Consider the following 21911-nt stretch of genomic DNA (forward strand, 5'->3'; position numbering starts at 1 on the left):
GCACTAATGACCTGCTGCAGGTTTTGCTGTACTTCAATACCTACATAAAAAAAAAAACACACTTATCTTGCTTCTCAGCATCTCGATTTACTCCTCTGTAAGACCCTGATTCAGCAAATCAAGACGGGTATGTAAGTGCATGCTTATAGTTAAGCATGTGCCTAAGCGATTTCCTCAAATGGGTATAATGATTCTTTCTTTGCAGCTGAGGTCTGACATTTAATTAATGCTTGCAAAGCATTCAGTGAAAGGGTCTACAGAAGGGTAAAGAAATTATTATTATTAAGACATTCCAGGGTGTTGCCATATTTCCTTGGATTACAGGATAATTTGATAAGATCTTGTGTCTTCAGCCACTCTATCATACAGATATAGGACAGTAATACATTGCCTGGATGTATCTTACTGCTATTATAAAAATGAACCATTACAAAAAAAAATTGTGAGCAACAAGAGCTCAACGAGTTTGTTGGCTAAAATATTTACCGCTATCACATCACAACCACCACTAATGCAGAAGTTGAATCATCCTTTTGGAAACGTTGCTTTATAATATATAGTCATCCTACTTTACCTTGTCACAGTGCAATGTCTGGAACATAATCTGCTCCTTAAGGCCAGTCCACCCTGCCTCCTGGTCTGGCTCTTTAGGTGTTATAAGGCCTGATTATAGATACAAGGACCTGGTAGATACTGGGAGAGAGGAAAGAGTCCTAGGAGCAAACAAGGTTTGGATGGAAACCCTGGTATTGCTTCTTTAAAGGCCTGGGGCAAGGCTCCCCTCTCTCCCAACTGGGGATGAGTTGGGACAAGGGGATAAGCATAAATGCTGCCCCCTCTTTCACGTAGGGCAGATGCCTTCACGTAGGGCAGACACTGAAGGGAGTAAGAGAAAGCTCCTGCAGTGTCATATCAGGGTTGGAAGAGACCTCAAGAGGTCATCTCGTCCAACCCCCAGCTAAAAGCAGGACCAATCCCAACTCAGGTATCCTGAATCACCAGCCTGAGGACTAAGTGGAGCCAGCTAAGCGACAACAACTGCTTTAATTATCCAGCCGCAGGAGGTAGGCAGCAGTGCCTGCTGTAAGGAGAAGACACAGGAATAGAGGTAAACTGCAACCCAGCTCCAGGAAGAGAGCTGGGGACTCCTGGTAAGGGAGAGGAACAACAACTGCTTGAGCTACCTAAGTTCTAAGAGGAGGGCTGGGCTCCTGCCATAAAGATAGAAATAACAACTGAGAAGATAACCCTGAGGTGATTGGGAACAGAGGTTACAGGGCAGGCTCCAGAAAGCCAGAAGGACCTTTTGTTTATCTGGGACTTTTTGTTATGGAACCTTTTGTATGAGGTTTCATAATAAACAAGCCCCAAGGAGAATATTATTAAGTCATACATCAAGAGTGCCTGAAGTAGTTACGGGCTTCCTGAGAAGGGAAACTGAGACATGGAATACATGCAGCACCACACTAATTCAGCAGGGGGCACTACAGGGCAGGTACAACCCACAACAGATATACAACAGACAATATGGACCAATTTTCTAACAGAATTACAGACATCAATCTGCACAGTAAATACTCCAGACAATGACTGTGGGCACAAGTCAGAGTTAGCAGCATGAGGACTCAGATTCTTCCCCTCTAGAATTTTCTTTGTGCTTTATGGTGCTCAGCCCTGCATGGCTGCAAGACAGGAAAAAGAGGATACAAAGAATGTCCCCACTGACGGAAGGGCAAGGCACAGTCCTAACTTTAGTGCTACTGGCATGCAAGGACCGAAGGACTCTAATGTCAACAGCATTGCAAGAAAACACAGGGCTAGGTGAGGGAATGGCCAACACACAAACACATACGCACACACACACACTTTTGTCACATACTTACAGGTAAAGTGCAGCCCTTCCACTCAGCAAAGCAGCAGAATTGCTCATAGTGTAGGAACTTTTTGTTGCCAGGACTAAACTCAGATACAATTTTGTCTAAGATGTTATGCAATTGGCACCTCAGATCTTGCAAATGGAGGTGGCCGTCTGGCTGAGAAACGTCGTCACTAGAGATGCATCCAGCGGGCTCTTTCACAATGCCTGTGTCACTAGTGACGTCTCTCTCCAGCCAGATGGGAGCCTCCAGCACCGGGTTCCCCAAGCAACAAACAGAAGCTACAATTTTTCCTTTAAAGACTTGAGTTTGCAAACCTGTGCTCAGTTCACATAAACGTGCTTTGCTCTCTCGCATTCAAACATTTTATTTTACTCTGAAAACTTCTACATTGCAAAATTATGCACAAAGAAAAAAACACTCTCAACTAATAGTCTGTTTCACTGTCCTGACCAATCTAAGGCAGATCTATGGGTCTTTTGGGGAATGCTACACATTCCTGAAATCCCAAACAGCATTAGGATTTAAATCAGCAAATTTTAACAGTGCTCTGTACGGAATACAGGTTAGAGGGGACATTTGAAAGGCCAGGGGTTCATGGGTCTGTCTTTCAACAGAGATCTTATCAAGAATGGCAAAACGTGCTACTGCATCTCAAAACGGGCAAAGAGAAATGATTGTTTCCAGGGTTTTAGTTCTTGAGGGCTGTGGGGATGGAGTGAAAGACTAAAAGAACAGAGGATGAAGGAAAAAAAGAAAGGAAGGAAGGAAAACACCACACTGAGGCGGTTGAGAAGAGTGACACTTAATGAGGAGGAGATTGTGTTTGGGGAATAATCTTATAGTGAATGTTGTGATTTATTAAGGACACTGAACATAAAGATCAGTGAAAATGTCATTAAAAACTCCACTTTACGTCTTAAAAGCAAACACTAAGTAGTCACCTTGTTCCATGGGTGGAAGAAGGTTGCATCACAGACATTAGAGCATCTTTGCCATCTATCAGGAAAGACGCTGCTACAATGGAAGTGCTGATATTTGGAGCCTTTTTTTTTTTTCTTTTTTTTTTTAAGTCATGGGCTCCTTATGGAGCCATTTCACTGGAGTAGAGTGAAAACCAGAAAGATGAGTTCCCAAACATGTTCCTAAATCTGATCCGTGATTCAATCCAACCACATTTGTATTCTTTCATATTTGCTTTTACATAAACATCTGTGCGGCTAGTTTTCTTCACATGAATGACAAGGGAGAAAGGTTTATTATGTGGAAGGGACTTGGATGTTTGTGTGTGAATGAGTATATACCGGCTGGAAGGCTCCCATTCGACAAACGTGTGCAGTTACTCAGTGGGGATGTAAAAATTCAGTGTGAAATCTGACAGTTTGCAATGAATAATCCAATCAGCCTGGTCTTTGGCTACTCTGCTCTGCTTACGCTGTCTTGTTATACCCAGGCCTGGAAAGTGGTTCTAACAAAAGTCCATTTGCTAGATGGAGGCTTCTAGTTCTAACACAATGACAATCTTCTCCACAACTGCCCCATGACAGGGATTTATGTGACACTGTATTTAGGTATAATTCTAGCACTAATGAAACACGACATCCCTTGTCAAACATGAAAATTCATCTACAGTCTAAGCTTTCAGGATGGAGACTAGGGAGTGGGAGGAATTAGGATGGAGACTAGGGAGTGGGAGGAATTAGCCACCTCAAGTGAAGTAATAAAAACTTGACACTTGCCTTATGATATTCAGAGGGAGCATGTGGAATCAGCTCCCTCACTCCTGAAATTACTCCTAACTGCCCGTGATCTTATTTCTGATCTTATCTTCATCCTGTGACTGTTGACTCTTCAGCCAGACATGACGTAACTTATCAGACGTTATCTGCACACAAATGCACACTGTCAATCTGGACTTTCCCTTTCAAAATTTCCAGACACGGTGCAACGTAGCTGATCTTTTTGTGCATGTGAATCATGAGCTAGTTTCCTCCAGATTCCTTAATGTGTGAGTGGAATGTTTAACACAGAAGTAGTGGTATAAGACACCCAGGAGCGATGCAACGCTCAGATGGAGCAAAGAGAAATTTAATACATCAGATAACTCTGCCTGCTACTGATCATCATTCAAGTGCAATTGACTCATGCTACCCTTGAAATCTCATCTTATTCTCTTTCGCTTCCTCAACATCTCTATCTCATCCAGGTTCTCTCATCCTCAAGACAACTACATTTTAGAGTCTTTTCCATTTTATAATTATTATTCTTCCTTCCCCTTCCTGATGTATCCACAGGTCATTTCTGCAGCTTCTTAGTTTCATAATCTCTTTCCTTACCTACACAACACCTTCCTTTTCCCTAGAACCTTTAAACCATCTCCTCTGTATTCACTTTAGATTTCTCATCTTGTCCTGGTACAAATGACTAGCAGAAGGACAAGGAAAAACATTGTAAGAAGAAAAACCCTTATCACCTAGAGAAAGAGAACAAGTAAGGGAAACAAGATGTGTTCAGTAAAGACAGACAACATGTTTATGCAGTCAATATCTCAGATACGAGACAACGAAACAAGAGTGCAACCTTACATACAGCCACAGTAATAAAGAAAACCCCAGAAAGGGGTCAGAACTTGATCTGCCAGGGGCTAAACAACAGGACGTGATCCAATAAAGCATTTAAGCACATGCTGAACTTAAATACATGAGCAGTTTCATTGGGCTGGACTAGGTTCTTGTTACTTACTACTCTATAGAAACAAGGTCAATGTCTAGTCCCTATCCAGTGTGCATTCACTGCAGTAGGATCAGCCAGGGAAAACCACACTCTTTAGAGTCAGAGTAAAGACTCCTTCAAAAAACCTGCCCATCTCTGAAACATGTAATGAGCTTAGATATTTTAAAAATCAAAGCAATCGAGTATATTGCAGGAGAAGATTGAAGGTGGCTGGCTCCTTAGTTTAGTCACCTTCTACCATCATGTGGGTGAGGGGAAAGCAGTAAACGTGTTATTCCTTGACTTTAGCAAAGCTTTTGATATGATCTGCCACAGTATTCTTGCCAGCAAGTTAAAGTAGTATGGGCCGGATGAATGGACTATAAGGTGAATAGAAAGCTGGCTAGATCATCAGGCTCGACTGGTAGCGATCAACATCTTGATGTCTAGTTGGCAGCCGGTATCAAGCGGAGTGCCCCAGGGGTCGATCCTGAGGTCAGTTTTGTTCAAAGTTTTCATTAATGATCTGGAGGATGGCGTGGACTGCACTCTCAGCAAGTCTGCAGACAACACTAAACTGGGAGGACTGGTAGATATGCTGGAGGGTAGGGACAGGGTCAAGAGGGATCTAAACAAATTAGAAGATTGGGCCAAAAGAAATCTGATGAGCTTCAGCAAGGACAAGTGCAGAATCCTGCACTTAGGACGGAAGAATCCCATGCATTGCTACAGACTAGGGACCAAATGGCTAGGCAGCAGTTCTGCAGAAAAGGATACAGGGGTTACAGTGGACGAGAAGCTGGATATGAGTTGACAGCATGCTCTTGTTGCCAAGAAGGCTAACAACATTTTGGGCTGTATAAGTAGAGACATTGCCAGCAGATCGAGTGATGTGATCATTCCCCTCTGGTCGACACTGGTGAGGCCTTATCTGGAGTACTGTGTCCAGTTTTGGGCTCCACACTACAAGCAGCATGTGGAAAAATTGGAAAGAGTTCAGCGGAGGGCAACAAAAATGATGAGGGGGCTGGAGCACATGACTTATGAGGAGCGACTGAGGGAACTGTGATTGTTTAGTCAGCAGAAGGGAAGAATGAGGGGGGGATTTGATAGCTGCTTTCAACTACCTTAAAGGGGGTTCCAAGGAGGATGGAGCTAGACTGTTCTCAGTGGTAGCAGATGACAGAACAAGAAGCAATGGTCTCAAGTTGCAGTGAGGGAGGTCTAGGTTGGATATCAGGAAAAACTTTTTCACTAGGAGGGTGGTGAAGCACTGGAATGGGTTACCTAGGGAGCTGGTGGAATCTCCTTCCTTAGAGGTTTTTAAGGTCAGGCTTGACAAAGCCCTGGCTGGGACGATTTAGTTGAGGATTGGTCCTGCTTTGAGCAGGGGATTGAACTAGATGACCTCCTGAGGTCCCTTCCAACCTGATTCTATGATCCTTTTGACACTGGGATCAAAGACAGCTACCACCAATGCTAATGGCAATTTGCTTAAAAATATTTCTGAAAAAAACAAATGAGAAGAGATTTAAAGTGAGACCCAGTTTGCAAATCTTAATTTGAAATAAACAGTCAATCACTAGGTATTTCATACAATTTGTAAGATTAGAGAGACATCTCTGAAAAAGTGTGATTGCCCTACAGGGAACAGAATCATAATGAACTGGCAAGAGCCAATGGATATCCGTTGATTTATTTGCATAATTAAAATGACTTGGACACAGATTAGCATTATTTTCACCAGAGTTTTTAATTTGAAACGGGAAACTGAAAGTGTTTGCTTATCTGTAAATATGGGAAATGTTGCATGGTTTAAACATAGCTTCTACAAGTGCCAGTTTTGCTTTGCTACACTCTTTGGTAGCATGTTAGAACAATACTCTTCACCGATCATAACACACCTCCAGGCCTACAATATCAACAGCAGGGTAAGATTTTTTCCCCTCTCTTTTCCCTGTAGTGGGCAGCAGTGTCAAAAAGCTGTGCTAATTCAATCAACTGTTTTTTCCTACACTCATATCAATAGGTCTTACACTTAAAAAGAAATATCCTTTTCTTTGTACAGCTATGGGATTTGTGACTGTTTATTTCAGATGGTGTTTGATGGAAATAAAAGATCTCTATCAGCACATTGCAAAGAGATTAGACTAATGCCTGCCTGGTTCTACAGAAAACTGCATCCCCCAGTAAACCGGTTTCACGGTTGTGAGCAAGCTACTGAACATGTGTAACAGCTGCTGCATTTGCCTGCATAATAATTCCACTTTCAGAGTCTAATTCACTGCTTTGTGGAGAGCTCTGGGGTATGCTGAGGACAGAAGGTGCAATTAAAAATCCTGATTCTATCAACCTTAACTATAATGCTACATTTCTGCAGCTGTTGGCATCCGCCATTCATGTCTGTGAACTGACTGCATGTGCACACAGATGAAGCCACTCCCATGGGTTTACTCCGCAGTATATCTTTTTACTTGTGTGCTTCATAAGAATCCATATGATTTATTCTGATTTTCGGCAGCTGTGGGGTAGAGATAGGAGTGCAAGGAGCCCTCAGCTGCAAACATAATCATAACCAATACTTTTTGCATTTGGTCACAATTGTAATTGGTGTGTGTGTAAGTGTGTAAGTAAAAGGTGGTAGATTCCAGGACCTTTCATGGGCATGCAGTGCTTATCTGTTGAGTCAGCTTGATGTCAGATGTTTGAACTCTGTGTACAGCTAATGGGAACTTTTGCTGATTCTCTCTGAGATTAGATGAGGTGTGTCCTGTTCATTCCAATGATAGGGCTTGGACTAGAGTCGCTCTCTGGGACAGTGTGAACTAGAAAGCCCTTTCAGGGAAATCCCAATGAACTGCCCAGCTGGGGGAGAAATTTTATGCTGGTGTTTATATTTTGTTGTTATTTAAGTTAACAATAAATGCAAACCTCAGGAAGTGGGTAAGTTTTGACCCTATTCAGTGTGTGCACCTTCTGTTCAGAGCAAAGGGGGAACTGCGCCAGTTTACAATGTGAAACAATTGCAGGATGGAGGACTTGCTTGTTTAAAATGAAGCTTTCTGGCTGAAACTCAAAGGAAGGCAGCACAAAGAGATGGAAAGTAAGTTCTCTTCCCCTTTGAAGCCTCTCCTTTTTCATACACCATAGTCTTCATTTCATATTGTGCAAGTCCACACTGGAGTGTTGTGCCAGCGTTTGGAAAGCAAGGGCTAGAGTTCTGCTGTAAGGTTGGAATTTTCAAGGGAGTCTAAGGCCTGGTCTACACCTAAATGGTAGATCAACCTAGCGATGTCACTTAGGAGTATGAAAAACTCACAGCCCTGAGAGATGTGGTTAAGCCAACCTAAGCCCTGGTATAGACAGTGCTAGGTTAGTGGAAGTATTATTCTATTGACCTAGCTAGTGCCTCTTGGAAAGGTGGATTTATGATAGTGATGGAAGAACCCCTTCCATCTCGGTAGTGAGCATCTACACTACAGCACTGCAGCTGTAGTGTTTCTCACGTAGACATACCCTGAGAGTCTCCCAACTCCCATTCAGTTTCAACACGGTTTGGATGCCTAATTCCCAGGAAGTTTGAAAATTCAGCCTAAATCTCTCCTACAAACTGAGAGGCTCTACCGTCAACAAAGAGAGTAACTACGCACACAATTCTCAGCATCACATAGATCAGAAAATTCAGCCATCTGGCCCCATCCACTTGCTTCGCAACAACTCATCCTCAAAGTAACAAAACAATAAGCATCACTTCTGCAGCATGTTTCATCAACTTTACAAAGGCAGCCAAGATTAAATCATTACCTCTGTTATAGACACAGAAATCAGGGCACAGATTGGTTGAGTGACTTGCCCACTGTCACACAGAACTGGGGCAAGGACCCATGTCTCCTAACTCCCAGCCCCATGCTTTATCCACTGGATCACTCTGAATCCTGTACATTGCTTTTCCAAGTCCAGATGTAATTGGTCCAAATGATGGGAAAATACAAGGCAATATGTGAGGACTCAATCAGGATTCACCCTGGCGCTGGCAGACTAGTTCCAATGGTCTTTGAAAGGGTGCAATGTAGACTCCCCACCAATGACAGACCAGCTCTGCCAGACAGTGTGGAGAGACTATGGGGTCATGGTTCCATCCTTATCTTGGACCCTTTCGAGCAGGTGGCACCACTACTCCTATGGAACAATCCCTCCATTCCCAGCTGGACTGTTCCCAGCCCCTGCTCACTGTGGGGAAGTCACCTTACACCTTACCTTCCTCACTCAGGGAGCCAACATAGGGACACACACTGTGTAGCCCTATCAAAAGTCATGGGCATTAGCAATACCAGCAGCACTGGCAGTTCCGTGTAAATCCTACAGGTACCAAAGACTAGATTCTCAAACATCCATTCATGTTGCTCTCTCAAAGCTAACACCTGGTGCATACCTGAAATCCATGTTTGCCCCTCCACCATGTGGTCAGCTCCTTTGGCGGCATGTCAATAACGGACACAATGTCTCCCACCTGGAAAAGAAATGCAACATAAATACTACCCCCAATGCAGCTGGAGACAGACAGGGCACTGCTAGAGTGACTGCACATTCTTCTGAACTGCATGAAATCCTAAAGCCATTATCTGCCTTGAGGCATCTATCCTCATATAATCTACCACTGAAGTATAAGACTTAATGCATTATAAATCCTACAAGATGCCCCCTTTCAATGTATTCATAAGGAGTTTTTAAAAGTAGCCAATGGGTGCAGGCGTGTTCTGATTAAGCAGTGCAGTGTGCACTGGGATAAATAAGCCCCGAAGCATGAAATCCCTTGGGAAATGTTCTCACACAGCTGAACTCGTTTTTCCCCTTGTACTCTACGTGTTTACATCTCTCACTGCTGCCGTCTCCTCACCCTCCCAAAGTCAAGAACTGCACTCAGTTCTCCTGACGTGACAAAGACAATCTCCTCTGAATCAGGAAGCTAAGAAAGTCATACGGCAGTGTGATGTTACTGCAGCAGGATGGGAAGAGGCCAACGGGGACAAGGTGGCCGAGGAGACTTTCTGAAGCTTTCCTCATTCCTTTGAGACCCCTTCTCGAAATGAATAAATACAAAACCAGAGAAATGGTTTGCACTGATGCTTCAATGGCTGCAAATGACACTGGCGGAACTCATTCTAGATGCTTATACTAGTTTGGTGGGAGGGTGACTTGTGACCCGCAGCATGTGACACTTTTTTCTGACACTGAGTAAATTCTGCACTGGACACTGTAATAAATGATAAGGTAGCTCCCATATAGTGTTTTTCATCACTAGATCTCAAAATGCTTCACAAAGAGATAAGCATCATTACTCCTATTTTACAGGTGGAGAAACTGAAGCACAGAGCAGTGAAGTGACTTGCCCAAGGTCACTCAGTAGATTCATGGCAGAGCTGGGAACAGAATTTGGGTCTCCTGAGTCCCCACCCACTGCTCTATCCACGAGGCAGCACTACCACCCCAGAAACTAGAGAAGCCAGAAACTAGCCAGATTTCTTTACTATTCAGAAACAAACAAACAAAAAAGGCTGGCTCGGGAATTAGTTTCTTTAAAATGTTTATTAGACAATAAACATCTTTTTAATATCGCAAGGGTGCATGGTCTCCTGGTTTAGGGGTCAGAACACAACACTGGGAGACTGGAGATCTGTAGTCTAATCCCAGCTCTACATTGCTCACTATGTGAATTTGGCCAAGCTGGAAATGTGCTGTGCCTCAGTTTCCCATCTGCAAAATGAGACTAGTAACAAAAACTTATCTTCCTCGATAGTTGTTGCCAAGCTAAATTATTGGCTTGTACAGGGCTTTGAGACTGATAAACAGAATGTGCCGTATTAGTGAAAACCATTTTACTGCTCTTATTAATACTGAAACACTGCCAAATAGTCTATGCCCTAAACTGTATATACTGTAACTTAAGAGGGATATAATCTATTTAACATGCATCTTTCTGTTTGTTTATAGTAGTGAGTGCTGAGTAGTGAATCTGAATACAACCCCTAACATTCCTTAAATTTCTGTATTACCTGCAAAGTAGCACAACTAAAGCTGCAATCAGAGAAACACCTTGGGAGCAGGGACTGTGTTGCCCTTTATATTTGTGTGCAATGCTCTCAAAGCTCCAAACATCATAATAGTGCATACAAGCATACTGTCACCACATACTTGCACACCTCAATGGGCAGCAGAGACAATGGAGAGAGATTTGTTCAAGCAATCAACACCTACAATTGGGGCTCAATTTTCAGAAAGGCTTAGCACTCAACAGCCCCACTGGGACACATCTGGCTGGATTTTCAAAAGGGTGCAGAGCCCAACATACACCCAACATGCCAAGCTCTTTCGAAACCCTGTCCCCTTATTTTGCGTTCACTCCCTCTCTCTCTCTCTCAAACACACACACACACACACACGCAGAGCGTACCAGATGCATTTCCTCTTCTACATTTGACAATGAGGAATGTATGTTCCTCTAATTATTTACCTCAAAGGACAGTTCATCTGCTGCCTGAGCAATGTATCTCTTAATAACATGGGCAGCCGCAATGGCAGGCACGTTAATGGATGATTCTTCATGGACTAGCAGGTGATTCCCCTTGTTATCAATCTGCAACAAAGAGCACGGTAGATTGTGAGGCAGCTGAGGACATGTGGCTCTGTGAATACATTTGACTGGTGCTCATGCATGGCAGGGATTTCAAGCTGATTCACAAAGACAGCACAGCTTAGGGGCCCCCTGAAGAGAACAGCATGGAGGGACAATGTAGGGCATAGAATACATAGAAATGAAGAGGAAGGACAGTTAATAAATTAAGTTTCAGAAGGTCACATCACTCCTTCCCATCCATTCACTGAGGATGAAGTCTTTGTGCATTTTTGTATAGAACACTAACATGACAATGAATGTGTACGCCTCCCCCCACTCTGTCATGGCATCATATTCGTTTTCTTCGAGTACTTGGACAAATAACGAAATGATGACAAAAATGCTTTACAAGCAGGGAATTTAATGACAGGAGGGACAATGAGCATGACAAAGCTACAGAGAAAATATAAAATCTAGGTTGCTACTCTGCCAGTTTCTATACTATAATATCTGAACTTCCAGTAAGAAATTATGGTTCCGCTGTTTCCCCGCCCCCACTGCTACACTTCCCTGTCAGTTTTTAAAACTCAGATTATTGTCCCCATCTGGAAAGCCATCTGAAAGGCAATTTTGTAATAGTCTCAGTTAATCTGGAAAGGTTGTTCAGGAGAACTCAAGTTTTATTAGAGCACTTTCACTAATGCACATAATTGCTGAGTTGTAACCTTAATTTCCAGTAAATTCTCCAGTTTCATTCACCTCTAAAAGTCGCTGATCATTTCTCCTTTCGTGCTGAAAATCTGCCACACCTCATCTTAACCTAAAGGGTTTTTTTCCTTGAAGAATCCACGCACCCAAATCATTACAAACATTTAAAATTTAGCTACATGAATATGCTAGCTGGTGCATTTCTCAAGATTTGTGATATCTAATAACAGTTCTTCCTGTGTGATACAGTAATGTCACCAGGGAAGATCGATATACACCCCACTCCGCCTGACTGTTGACAAAAGAGAGTAGGTCATCTTGATTGCTTAATCCCATTCTTTCCTCCTCCCTCTACCCACTAAGGCTGGTGGTTTAAGTATGAGAGCTCGAGGTGGCACAAAACAATTAACAGAGAAAGCAGTGCTACAGCTGTAATTCATAGTACATAAACAGGACTCTGAGAGCACACAATGCAAACTCTGTTGAGCCATTTAACAGCAGAGATGGCAAGGCAGAGTAGATAATATTGGCTGTTTCGATGCAGCTGTCTTCAAAAAATATAGAGCCAAAAATAGCAAAGTAGGTATCAACATCCGCACCTTTTAAAGAGCAATACATACCCACTGAAATGAGTGCAGGAAGAGGTGTGTGCATCTAGTGCAGCCTATGACCTGGAGTCTCAGTCCACTGCTGAACTTGTCTTATCTAGGTAGCACATTGACCCTATCACTGTATCATCTGAGTTGCTACCTTCTATTACTTTGTAATCAAACAATGTAAGACTGTCATGTCTTTCAGCTGACAAAATCCAAATAGGAGAAAAAAATCCCTAATCCTTAATATTGGGGTCTGATTCTCCCCTGCCCTGTGTAGTCCTTGCCACTTGTGCAAAGTGGGTGTAAAATGTTACCGGGATGTGATTCCACAAAGTTGGACTACACAGTTTCTCTCCACTCACTTTGCACAGGCATAAGGACTATGCAAGAGGCAGGCTGTGGAGACTACGCAAGAGGCAGGAGGTGGACATGAAAAGCAATGCTGTGCACTGCACCCTACCTCCATCCATGTGAGGGCAGGCCCACAGTTGATCTTGTTGCCCGCGATGGCTGAGAGCCGTGACAGGTAAGCCATCAGCATCTGGGTGACAAGCTGCAGAGGAAAAGAAAGAACAAGTATAATTATTCTGCTGATATACAAAAGTGGAGCCCCTTTCTCCAAGCTGGCATAGTTGTTTGCAAATTAACTGGTGAGGGAGAAATGGGCAGTTTGCCCTGATACTGATTTAGTTCCTAATACAATAGGATTCTAAGGTTTGGAGAAGGAGAGAAATCAGTGCAAATATTGTTCCAGGAATGACACATTTCTATATATGTAAGATGAGAAAGGTTTCTCAGTGAAGGCTAATTGCCAACGCCAAAATATTTTAAGCCCTGAAGTCCTCTGTTTGCTATGCATTTCACATCCAAACAGATTATTTCAATTATGACAATCCAACACATCTGAGAACCATTGAGTAAAACAAAACAGAGGCTGCCATTTCCCCACAGATGTAAAGTGCTTTGGAACGTGGCAAGCCAGAGTGGTGAAACATTCATTTTTCAAACAATAAACGAGAGCTTCAAAAACATCCTTAGGACTGTCCCTTACGCCGATGTAAAATGACTTTCACCAAAGAAGAGCTAGTTGGATCACTTTCTATCTATCTAATCTATGGAGATACTATTAAGAAGTTCCATGACGGCCTGGAGTCTCCAAGACCAAATTAAACACTGTTGGCATAAAACATCTGTTTTAGCTGTTTAATTTGAAATAAAAATAAATCAGAAAGAATGAGAGACATCAGACATCTGCAAAACCACATTCTGAGGTGTGGCAGTATGTCAGATGTCACAGCATCTCTTGTGAACATAGATACTTTGTATCCAACCTCATGCTATGAAACCTACAATAGGTGTGTTGGAAAGACAGTGATCCAAACACAAATCTCAAAACCTTGATCCCACTGAAACTAATGTCAACACTCCATTAGTGTCAATGGGACAACAATTTGGCTCTGTATCCCCACGCTGTCAGATAACAGTCCTGGGTCCTGCTAGCTGCACCCAATGGACCCTTCTAAATCTGCATGGAGCCCCAATGAAGTCAAAAGGGCTCTATGTGGGAGCAGGGGTCTAACCTGTATGGAGCATTTTGCAGGACTATTAATCACAAATAGTAGATCCTCAAATCCTTCCTCAGGCCAGGCTCTTACTGACTCCAAATTGCTACCAAGAGTATTTTTATAGACTGGTCTTTAAATATGTGGTTTCTGAGCCCTTTTTACAGTAATTTCCACAATATTTTACATGAGGCAAGCTTGCAACAGGCAGAGGGTAATTCCCACCTCCTCTCTCCAATGCCTACATTAACCTCTCAATGCTAGGAATTACTTTAAAAAATGTACAAATTCCACTGCCAGCAACTGATGCAAAAAATGATGAGTCTTGAAAGGCCAGTGGAACCAGTGCCTACAGGATGAGAATGCCACAAAATTAACCTTGGAGCATGTTATTCTACTTACTTATTGTTTAATTGCTCCATTCCCATGTCACATGGAGGAGATTATTATTTTTACGCTGTCTTCAGCAATATCTTGCATCCAATACAAAACCAACCAACCAGTGTAGGTTCCCTGATGAGATATTGGGTGAAATCCTAGACTCGCTGAATGCAGTGTCAAAACCTCACCAGTGACTCCAATGGAGCAATGATTTCACCCATTGTCCCCCCTTTCTCCACCCTCTTCCCATTTGGTTTTAAAGGAGTATAGATCCAGATTTACAGATAGAATAGACTTTGCTTCGTATGCCTGAAATGGCTTTGTGTTTTCTTATTTCCCCCCTTTTTCAGTCACAGGGCTTAAGGGTAGGCAATACTGGCATCTTGACTCTGATAGTCAGGATTTTTCTGCACTCATGCCTTCGCAATGGGACATGTGCTTGCAGCCATCAGGCCTAAGGGAAAGTGACCTCTGAAATGAAGCAGTAGGCATTGTCCACCACTGTAATGCATGCTCTTCACACAGACACTGAGGTTTAACAGAGATGTTTGGTTATGCTTTTGTTTGATTCAAATAACCTCCTGCAAACTACACATATTATTTTTCTCTCCCAATCTTCCAAAGTGATGCACTTGCTTCCTCCAAGCAGATGATTTTGGACACAAATAAACACTTGAAATGATAAACAAAGACCGAGTACGAGGTTGGAAATCTGAAGAGGAATACTATCCGCTTTCACAAAAGGCCAGGGTAAAAGTAATCTAACCAACCAGATGTCAGTTCCAAGGAGTTTTTATAGGTAACTAGCACATATATTTTATTTTTATAAAACCCAAAGCAATTTGTGGTTTATAGATATAAATTTACTATCCCAAATACTATTTCCTCCTTTAAAACATTACAGTCCTTTAACCACTCAATATTCCTAGAAATCATCACTTTTGAAGTCAGCAAATATCCATGTAATTGAAAATATTTCCAAAGATACAGTAAAATTCTGATCTAAGTAATTGACAATCCAGAATAGATTAAAAGATGTTTTCCTTTCTTTGCATTCTCCATAACCATTCTGCATTTAGCAGTGCAGTAATTTATACTAATTTGCAAAGCACTTTCCTTTGCTAAGGTGAGGAGGAATGTGCTGTTCCAATTACTTTTCTAATCAACTCCCAAAATCTAATTCAGAATCCAAAAACTTCTGCTTTTTAAAAGCTGTGAAGAAAACCCAAACCATCCTCTGTTCATTTGTAGTAGTTCTGAGTCTGATCAGAGCTTAATCTGCTAACAGGGTTCACATTTTACCTCTGGACTGTCCTTCAGGGCATCGGAGCGGGGTAGCTCTGAGAGCTGAGAGAAACGTCGATCATAGATACATAGGTGGAGATGTTTATCGAGTACTCTGAAATCTTCATAACTCCGCTTCACAATCCAGCTCTTGCCCTGCATAGAGAGAGAAAAGCACCACATCAGACCACTTTGATCAGGAGCATACAATGACAATCCTAGCAGAAGCAAAGGGAGGCACTGCTTTCTTTGCTGCCAACTTTCCCTTATGCAATATGTGGGTGTAAATAAAGGGTGCCCAGTTATTTTTATTTTAAGCTTTAGCATGGAACAGTTTAAAAACAGAGTGAAACAAGTTCACCTCTGGTATTTTTCCTCCAACTTCAGCGTACACAAAATCTACGCCAATGGGAGGGGTTCTCTCATTGGTGTAGGTAATCCACCTCTCTGAGAGGCAGTAGCTGGGTCGACAGAAGAATTCTTATGTCAACCTAGCCTATCTACACGGGGTCTTAGGGTCAGTTTAAGTATGCGGGTCAAAGGTGTGGATTTTTCACTCCCCTGACTGACGTAGTTAAACCAACCTAATTTTCTAGTGTAGATCAGGCGAGTAATGTTATATCAGGACTAAATTTGCCTTATTAACTCTAATAAACCTACATAAAACCCATTTGTTCCTTCTGCCTACCTAACAAGGTTTTCATACTGTGCCCACCCCTCAGGGGATGTGACTATGTGCCAGTGAAAATGTAAACTACAAGACGCTGTCAAAAATGTTAGAGTTTAGTGGCTGCAGTGGGGCTCTGCAGAGACCCAAGAGTCAATCAGCACAGCTCTGATGGCAGGATTGGGGCTTGTACTATTTGTGGTAGAGTTTACAGGACAGAGCCTCAGTTGAAATCAGTGCAGCTAAGATAATTTACATGAGCTGCACATCTGCCCCTAAGTATATCATTTTCCAAGTTTAAAATATTGACAAAATACATTTCATAACCATGCAGTAAATTGTGTAACTACAGTTCGAAGGGTTAAGTTTTCATTCTGCTGCATCCAGAGACAAGGAAGTAAAATGCTACCATAGCAACAAGGTGTAATTTACTTTTGTGAAACCTTTAATACACAAGTCCCATATTCAAAGTGCTTCATGGCCTATTACAATCAATAACAACTGCAGCATTAATACAGGAGTTTGCAGCTTCAAAGCACTTTATAAACCATAATTAATCCTCTCAACATCCTTCTGAGGGAGGTACGGTTATCTTACCTCCAGTTTACAAACAGGAAAACTGAAGCAGGAACTAAGGACCAACCCAGCTCCCACAATGTCCCATTCCATGTGCAGAGCACACTTCTTTGACCTGCCTTTTCCAATGCAAACAAAAAGCAGCATGGATATATTTTTTAAAAAAAATCCCTACAAAACAAAACTACACTGCGCACGAAATTCTCCCCCAGAGGAGATGAGGAGAAAAAACAACGAACATATGGCAGATGTTATTCCCATCACTTAATGCATGACTGGAAAGTGCTCACATACTACAGTGATGAAGGCAGTATAAGAATTCCAGAAGAATAGAATCACAGAGGAGAAGTGACTTACTCAAGGTCACCACCAGGCTCTTATATAGTGCTTTTCATCAGCAAATCTCCAAGCGCTTTATTTCATATAATGAGGTAGTGCAGTGCTATTATCCTCATTGCACAGAAGGGGGATAGAGGCACAGAGAGGTTAAGTAACTTAGCCGAGGTCACACAGGAAGCTTGTGACAGAGCAGGAAATCGAACCCAGGTCTCCCAAGACCTAGACTAGTATCCTAAGCCCTGAACCAGCAAGCCGCCCATGGGAAAGAGCCAAGGATTAAAACTGGAAAAAGATGCATAAGAACAGTCAATACACACAATGGGAAGATATATGGTACAGTGGGTGAAATGGGATTTGAGAATCAACCACCACCAAAGAAAATCAGAACCTGTCATCTTATTTATTTTTTTAAATCAAAGAGGTACATTTGTAGATCTGCTGGAATTAAGTGTCCAAAATACGGCCAATGGGCCAAAGATTGCCCATGGAGATCTAGATTCCAGACTGTGGCTTCCTTCCCCTGTAGCACAAAAGGGGCTGCCAACGCAGAATACAGACAACTTCATATAAACAGCCTTTTGCTCAGACCAAGACAGAGGACCGCATGCAAGGATATGCAATCTTCACAGGTCCAGCAGCTCTCTATTTAAAGATTAAGCTGGGTAAAACAAAATGAAAAATCAATAAAAGATACTGAATACTTACTAGTATCATGCCCACCTCTTCAAAGTTTCTTTCTCAAATAAGACAAACATTTTTACATTTATGGCTGTGTTTTATCTCAGCCAAAGTAACTGACCTCAGGAGACCTTATTGGCTCAAAACAGTCCATCCTATCCTGACAATTATTAAGATTTCTCATATGCTACTGAGCCAACTGAGGATAAATGTCCACTCTGCAACCTGGGATTTGCCTAATTTTTTCAGTATCATAATTTGCTATTTTTAGCTGTTAAATCCAAATTTTATTTGCCAAGGAAGTGCAGGTACCACTTTTATGGCAGTTAATACAGAGAGGTTCTACAGAAGCCTTAAATCCAGACCCTTAATCTCATCCATAGCACTAGCTATTTTCTGTCTAAATCATTTATGATGTTCAAAGCTCCAGACAATCAATATCATATTAAAACTCCACTTTCATACCATAAGCATCAGTCAGTATTTCAGAAGCCCAAAGAGGTGGCTCTTTATCTCTCAGCAAGTTAACAACATGACTCTCAGTGAGCAATGTCTGGTTACCCTGTTTAAAAAAAATAATAATAAAATAAAAAAATCAAGAAATTGTTGCACTGCTGTAATTTGTTTCTGCCAGCTGCATTTTAACAGGACATTCCCATAAAGTCCTGAAGGCTACTTGTTCAAAGGACAAGAAGTCATCCCAACATGCCTCACCCCTTGATCATTGTCATTAATGACAATGCCTCCCTGAGATCTTATCCTTAAATACTGGCCTGCTGCAGGTATGCAGTGTCTCTCAGTCGTAATTAAAAGACATGAATTTACAAGACAGGAATTGCTAGGGTCAGCAAACACTACTGTACTGAGCAATAGTGTGCGCTGAATTGGAAGACAACAAATGAAGAGAACATTTTTTTTTTTTAATGGAACAGATTCTACATCCTGAGAGCAACTAGGCTACTTAGTTACTAAATTTAACAGATTAATGTACGGATGGAGTCTGCACTCACTGGATTCTCTCTAACCTCAACCTCCGTCAGAACAATGGGCACCCCCCTTTGACAGAACAAGGGTGACTCGGATGTGTAAATACAGAAAGGTTTGTCAGGGTAGTGCTTCACAAACCTTCGCCTCAAAAAACCTGTTCCAATGTAGTAAGAGCAAATATATCCTTAAACTCTAAGGCTTTGAGCTTGCAAAAACTTACACGTTAATATTACATATATGAGTAGCTCCAATGAATAATTCTTTGCAGGACTGAGACCTAAATAGTTAATGTTTAAGAAAAAAAAGTACAGAGGCATGTTTCTTCAGGATGCAGTTTAATTTCACAGGCAGGAAATCTTTGCAGCTGGCTAGCAAGGAACTGAACACCATTTAGGGAGGCTGTGTGCCATTACCACGTCTGATCACATCTCCAGTGGGTGGTCAATACAAATTAAATCAGCTTCCTGGACCATTTTCCCAGGATAAAGCAAGTAGTAAGGTATTTGACTTAAGCTCCCAGACAGACTTCTAGAGTTACAGGACAATAGTGAACCAGTGATACATTAATCATATCAAAAATAGCATCACACTCTTCTGATACTGACAACAACAAAAGAAGTTGTATGTTTTATTCCACTTTGCTTCCAGAGTGCCAGAAGGGTGTGCAGAAGTAAATTGTTTTATTCAGCAATTTATTGAAACCATAGAAACGAGAAACAGAAAAGAACTATGAATATAGCCTGACGGTGCCGACTTCATGTTTGCCAGGGCTGGTTTTATAGCAAAGCTAAGCAATGTGCTGAAAATACACATTGAAAAGTAAGAGTGACATCTGTTCATTGTAGCTGGTCTCCCTAAATTGCTCCTTGATGTCAATTCCTACTCACCTGCAAGTTTCCCCATTGTCTGCTTTTCTTTGTTTCTCATTTTTCACTTTGATTTCTGGCTGACCCAGATTCAGAAAAGCTTCTTTGGTCAGAACATTTAAGCATATGGTTAACTTTAAACACACGCTTGAGTCCTACTGAAGTTAAGGGGACGTAGGCATGTGCTTAAGTATTTTCCTGGATCAGGGCCTGTGTCTGCGAATCCAGGGACTCTTCTTTTCCAAGGAGTCATGTCTGTTCAGAAATCGCAACCTCGCCCTTCCCCACTCACTGCTGTGTGAGATTTATAATACACTCTGCGCTGAGGGCAGGGTAAAATTTCAGGGCATTGCATGAAGCTTATTTCTCACACTTTAACTCAGTGAGAAGAAATGTCATGCTAAACATGATTATAGATTACTGAACTGACTCTTGAATATCCACTGTGCCAGAGACTTGAACCTTCCATTAGTGAGACCATTATGCTGTATGAAGTTCATAAGCTGCTATTCATGCTGTACATTTAGAGGGACAAAGATTCATAGCCACCGCCCCCCAAACCAATACTTTTAGTTCTTCGGCTCAATGGCATAAGAGGGATGACAGGTGCTCATAGCCAGAAGAGGTTGTGCACATTGTCATAACCCCAATTCATTTGGTGATATTTCCTCTAAGATGTCAACACACAGTAGCAACTCTCTCTTTTATTTTCAAGTTAAGAGCACACAATGCTTGAGGGGGCCTTACAGCTGGCTTCATTACTGATGGAATTACACTGCTGTGTCTCACTGTTATTGCTTGTCTGGGGAAAAAAGCAAATGAGCTTTTACTCTCTCATATTTGTAAGCCCATTTCACTCCCACCCCACACTAGAGCAGCACTTCAAACCATATGGCTGGTCTCCTCCCCATTGAGGGTCTGATCACTTCTGAGAGCAGCTCTCACAAGCCTGAGGAGAGTTAAATACAGGAATAGTTTTAGTGCTGGCTTAGCTGTCCTCACTTAGAATATGGCAAGCAGCAGCACTCCCCCATTTGCATTCTGAATTGTCTATAATCAGTTCTGCTTTTCTTGAATGCTAAGGTGAAGTGAACCACCAAGAAGGAAAACAGGTTGCCTCATTCTCCAGATATGTGAAATATACTGCCAAAAATAAAAGCACTGCCTTTCCACCAGGATTGTTATTTGGGGAAAGGGCCGGTTCGCAACAAACACTAACACCAATTACACTTGGAACTTTTATAATTTCTTCAAATTTATAAACACAAAACACGGAGATGCCCAACGATTAAAATAGAGACTGGGACCCACCTCCTCCCTATTTATGACCACATGTCAAATCATGTGCTTCCCGGTATGGCAGTTGGGATGGGACTCTTTTTATTCCCATCAATAAAACTCCAAACCAACCAGATATGTTGCTACTGAGCCCCAGGATATGTTGTCCCAGAGATTGGACATGCACTCTCCGTAGTATCTCTGTGAATTTTTTTGTTTTGTTTTTATAGATGGAGAGATTGTTCTTTTTAGGTTCAGATTCTCAGGCATCCTGAATTCCTGATAGAAATCATGAAATTACATGGGCACCCTATGTACAATGTCAGTCAACACGGAGATAGAGACGGGAAAACGAGAAAAAAGTAACTGCTAAAACACAGTTGGCTCTGACCCTAGAGTAAGAAAACTGAATAGTTAGGAGCTGGAAAGATGCCACGGGGATGACTGACAGCTGTCTAGGTTTTAGGGTCTGGATGCTAATCCACCACAACCCTTCCTCCCTTTATTGCAAATCACAGTGGAAAATGGCTTAGAAAATTAGTCAAAACACGGAACAAATCTGATAAAATCCACTACTTATAGTTTATTCAGGAAGTGTTTCCATCTGGTGCTATAGGTGGCTTTATCAAGGTTTCAGTCTGTGTACTGAAATCTCTCAGACGATTTCAGACTCTCTAGTGCAGTACTACAACTTTCTGGAAATTAAATGTAACTGTAAAACTAACACAAAGTGAGTCGAGTTTGACTGAGGCAGATGAAGTAGCTTGTCAGTAAAGTCTATCCTCTG

General features: G+C 41.9%; 1 protein-coding gene across 6 annotated transcripts in view; it reads right to left on the reverse strand.

The window, feature by feature from the left end:
• Positions 1–21911, reverse strand: part of ARHGAP32 (Rho GTPase activating protein 32) — a 341478-nt gene that overhangs the window by 92218 nt on the left and 227349 nt on the right. For all 6 annotated transcript variants that reach the window (XM_075073474.1, XM_032802390.2, XM_075073473.1 and 3 more), the window contains 4 exons: positions 15752–15889; positions 12967–13059; positions 11101–11223; positions 9022–9099 (listed from right to left, as the gene is read on the reverse strand). In XM_075073474.1, coding sequence (XP_074929575.1) covers positions 9022–9099; positions 11101–11223; positions 12967–13059; positions 15752–15889 — 432 coding nt within the window. The remainder of the gene's footprint in view (positions 1–9021; positions 9100–11100; positions 11224–12966; positions 13060–15751; positions 15890–21911) is intronic.

The sequence above is a fragment of the Chelonoidis abingdonii genome, chromosome 18 (assembly GCF_003597395.2).
Source record: "Chelonoidis abingdonii isolate Lonesome George chromosome 18, CheloAbing_2.0, whole genome shotgun sequence".
Lineage (NCBI taxonomy): Eukaryota > Metazoa > Chordata > Testudines > Testudinidae > Chelonoidis > Chelonoidis abingdonii.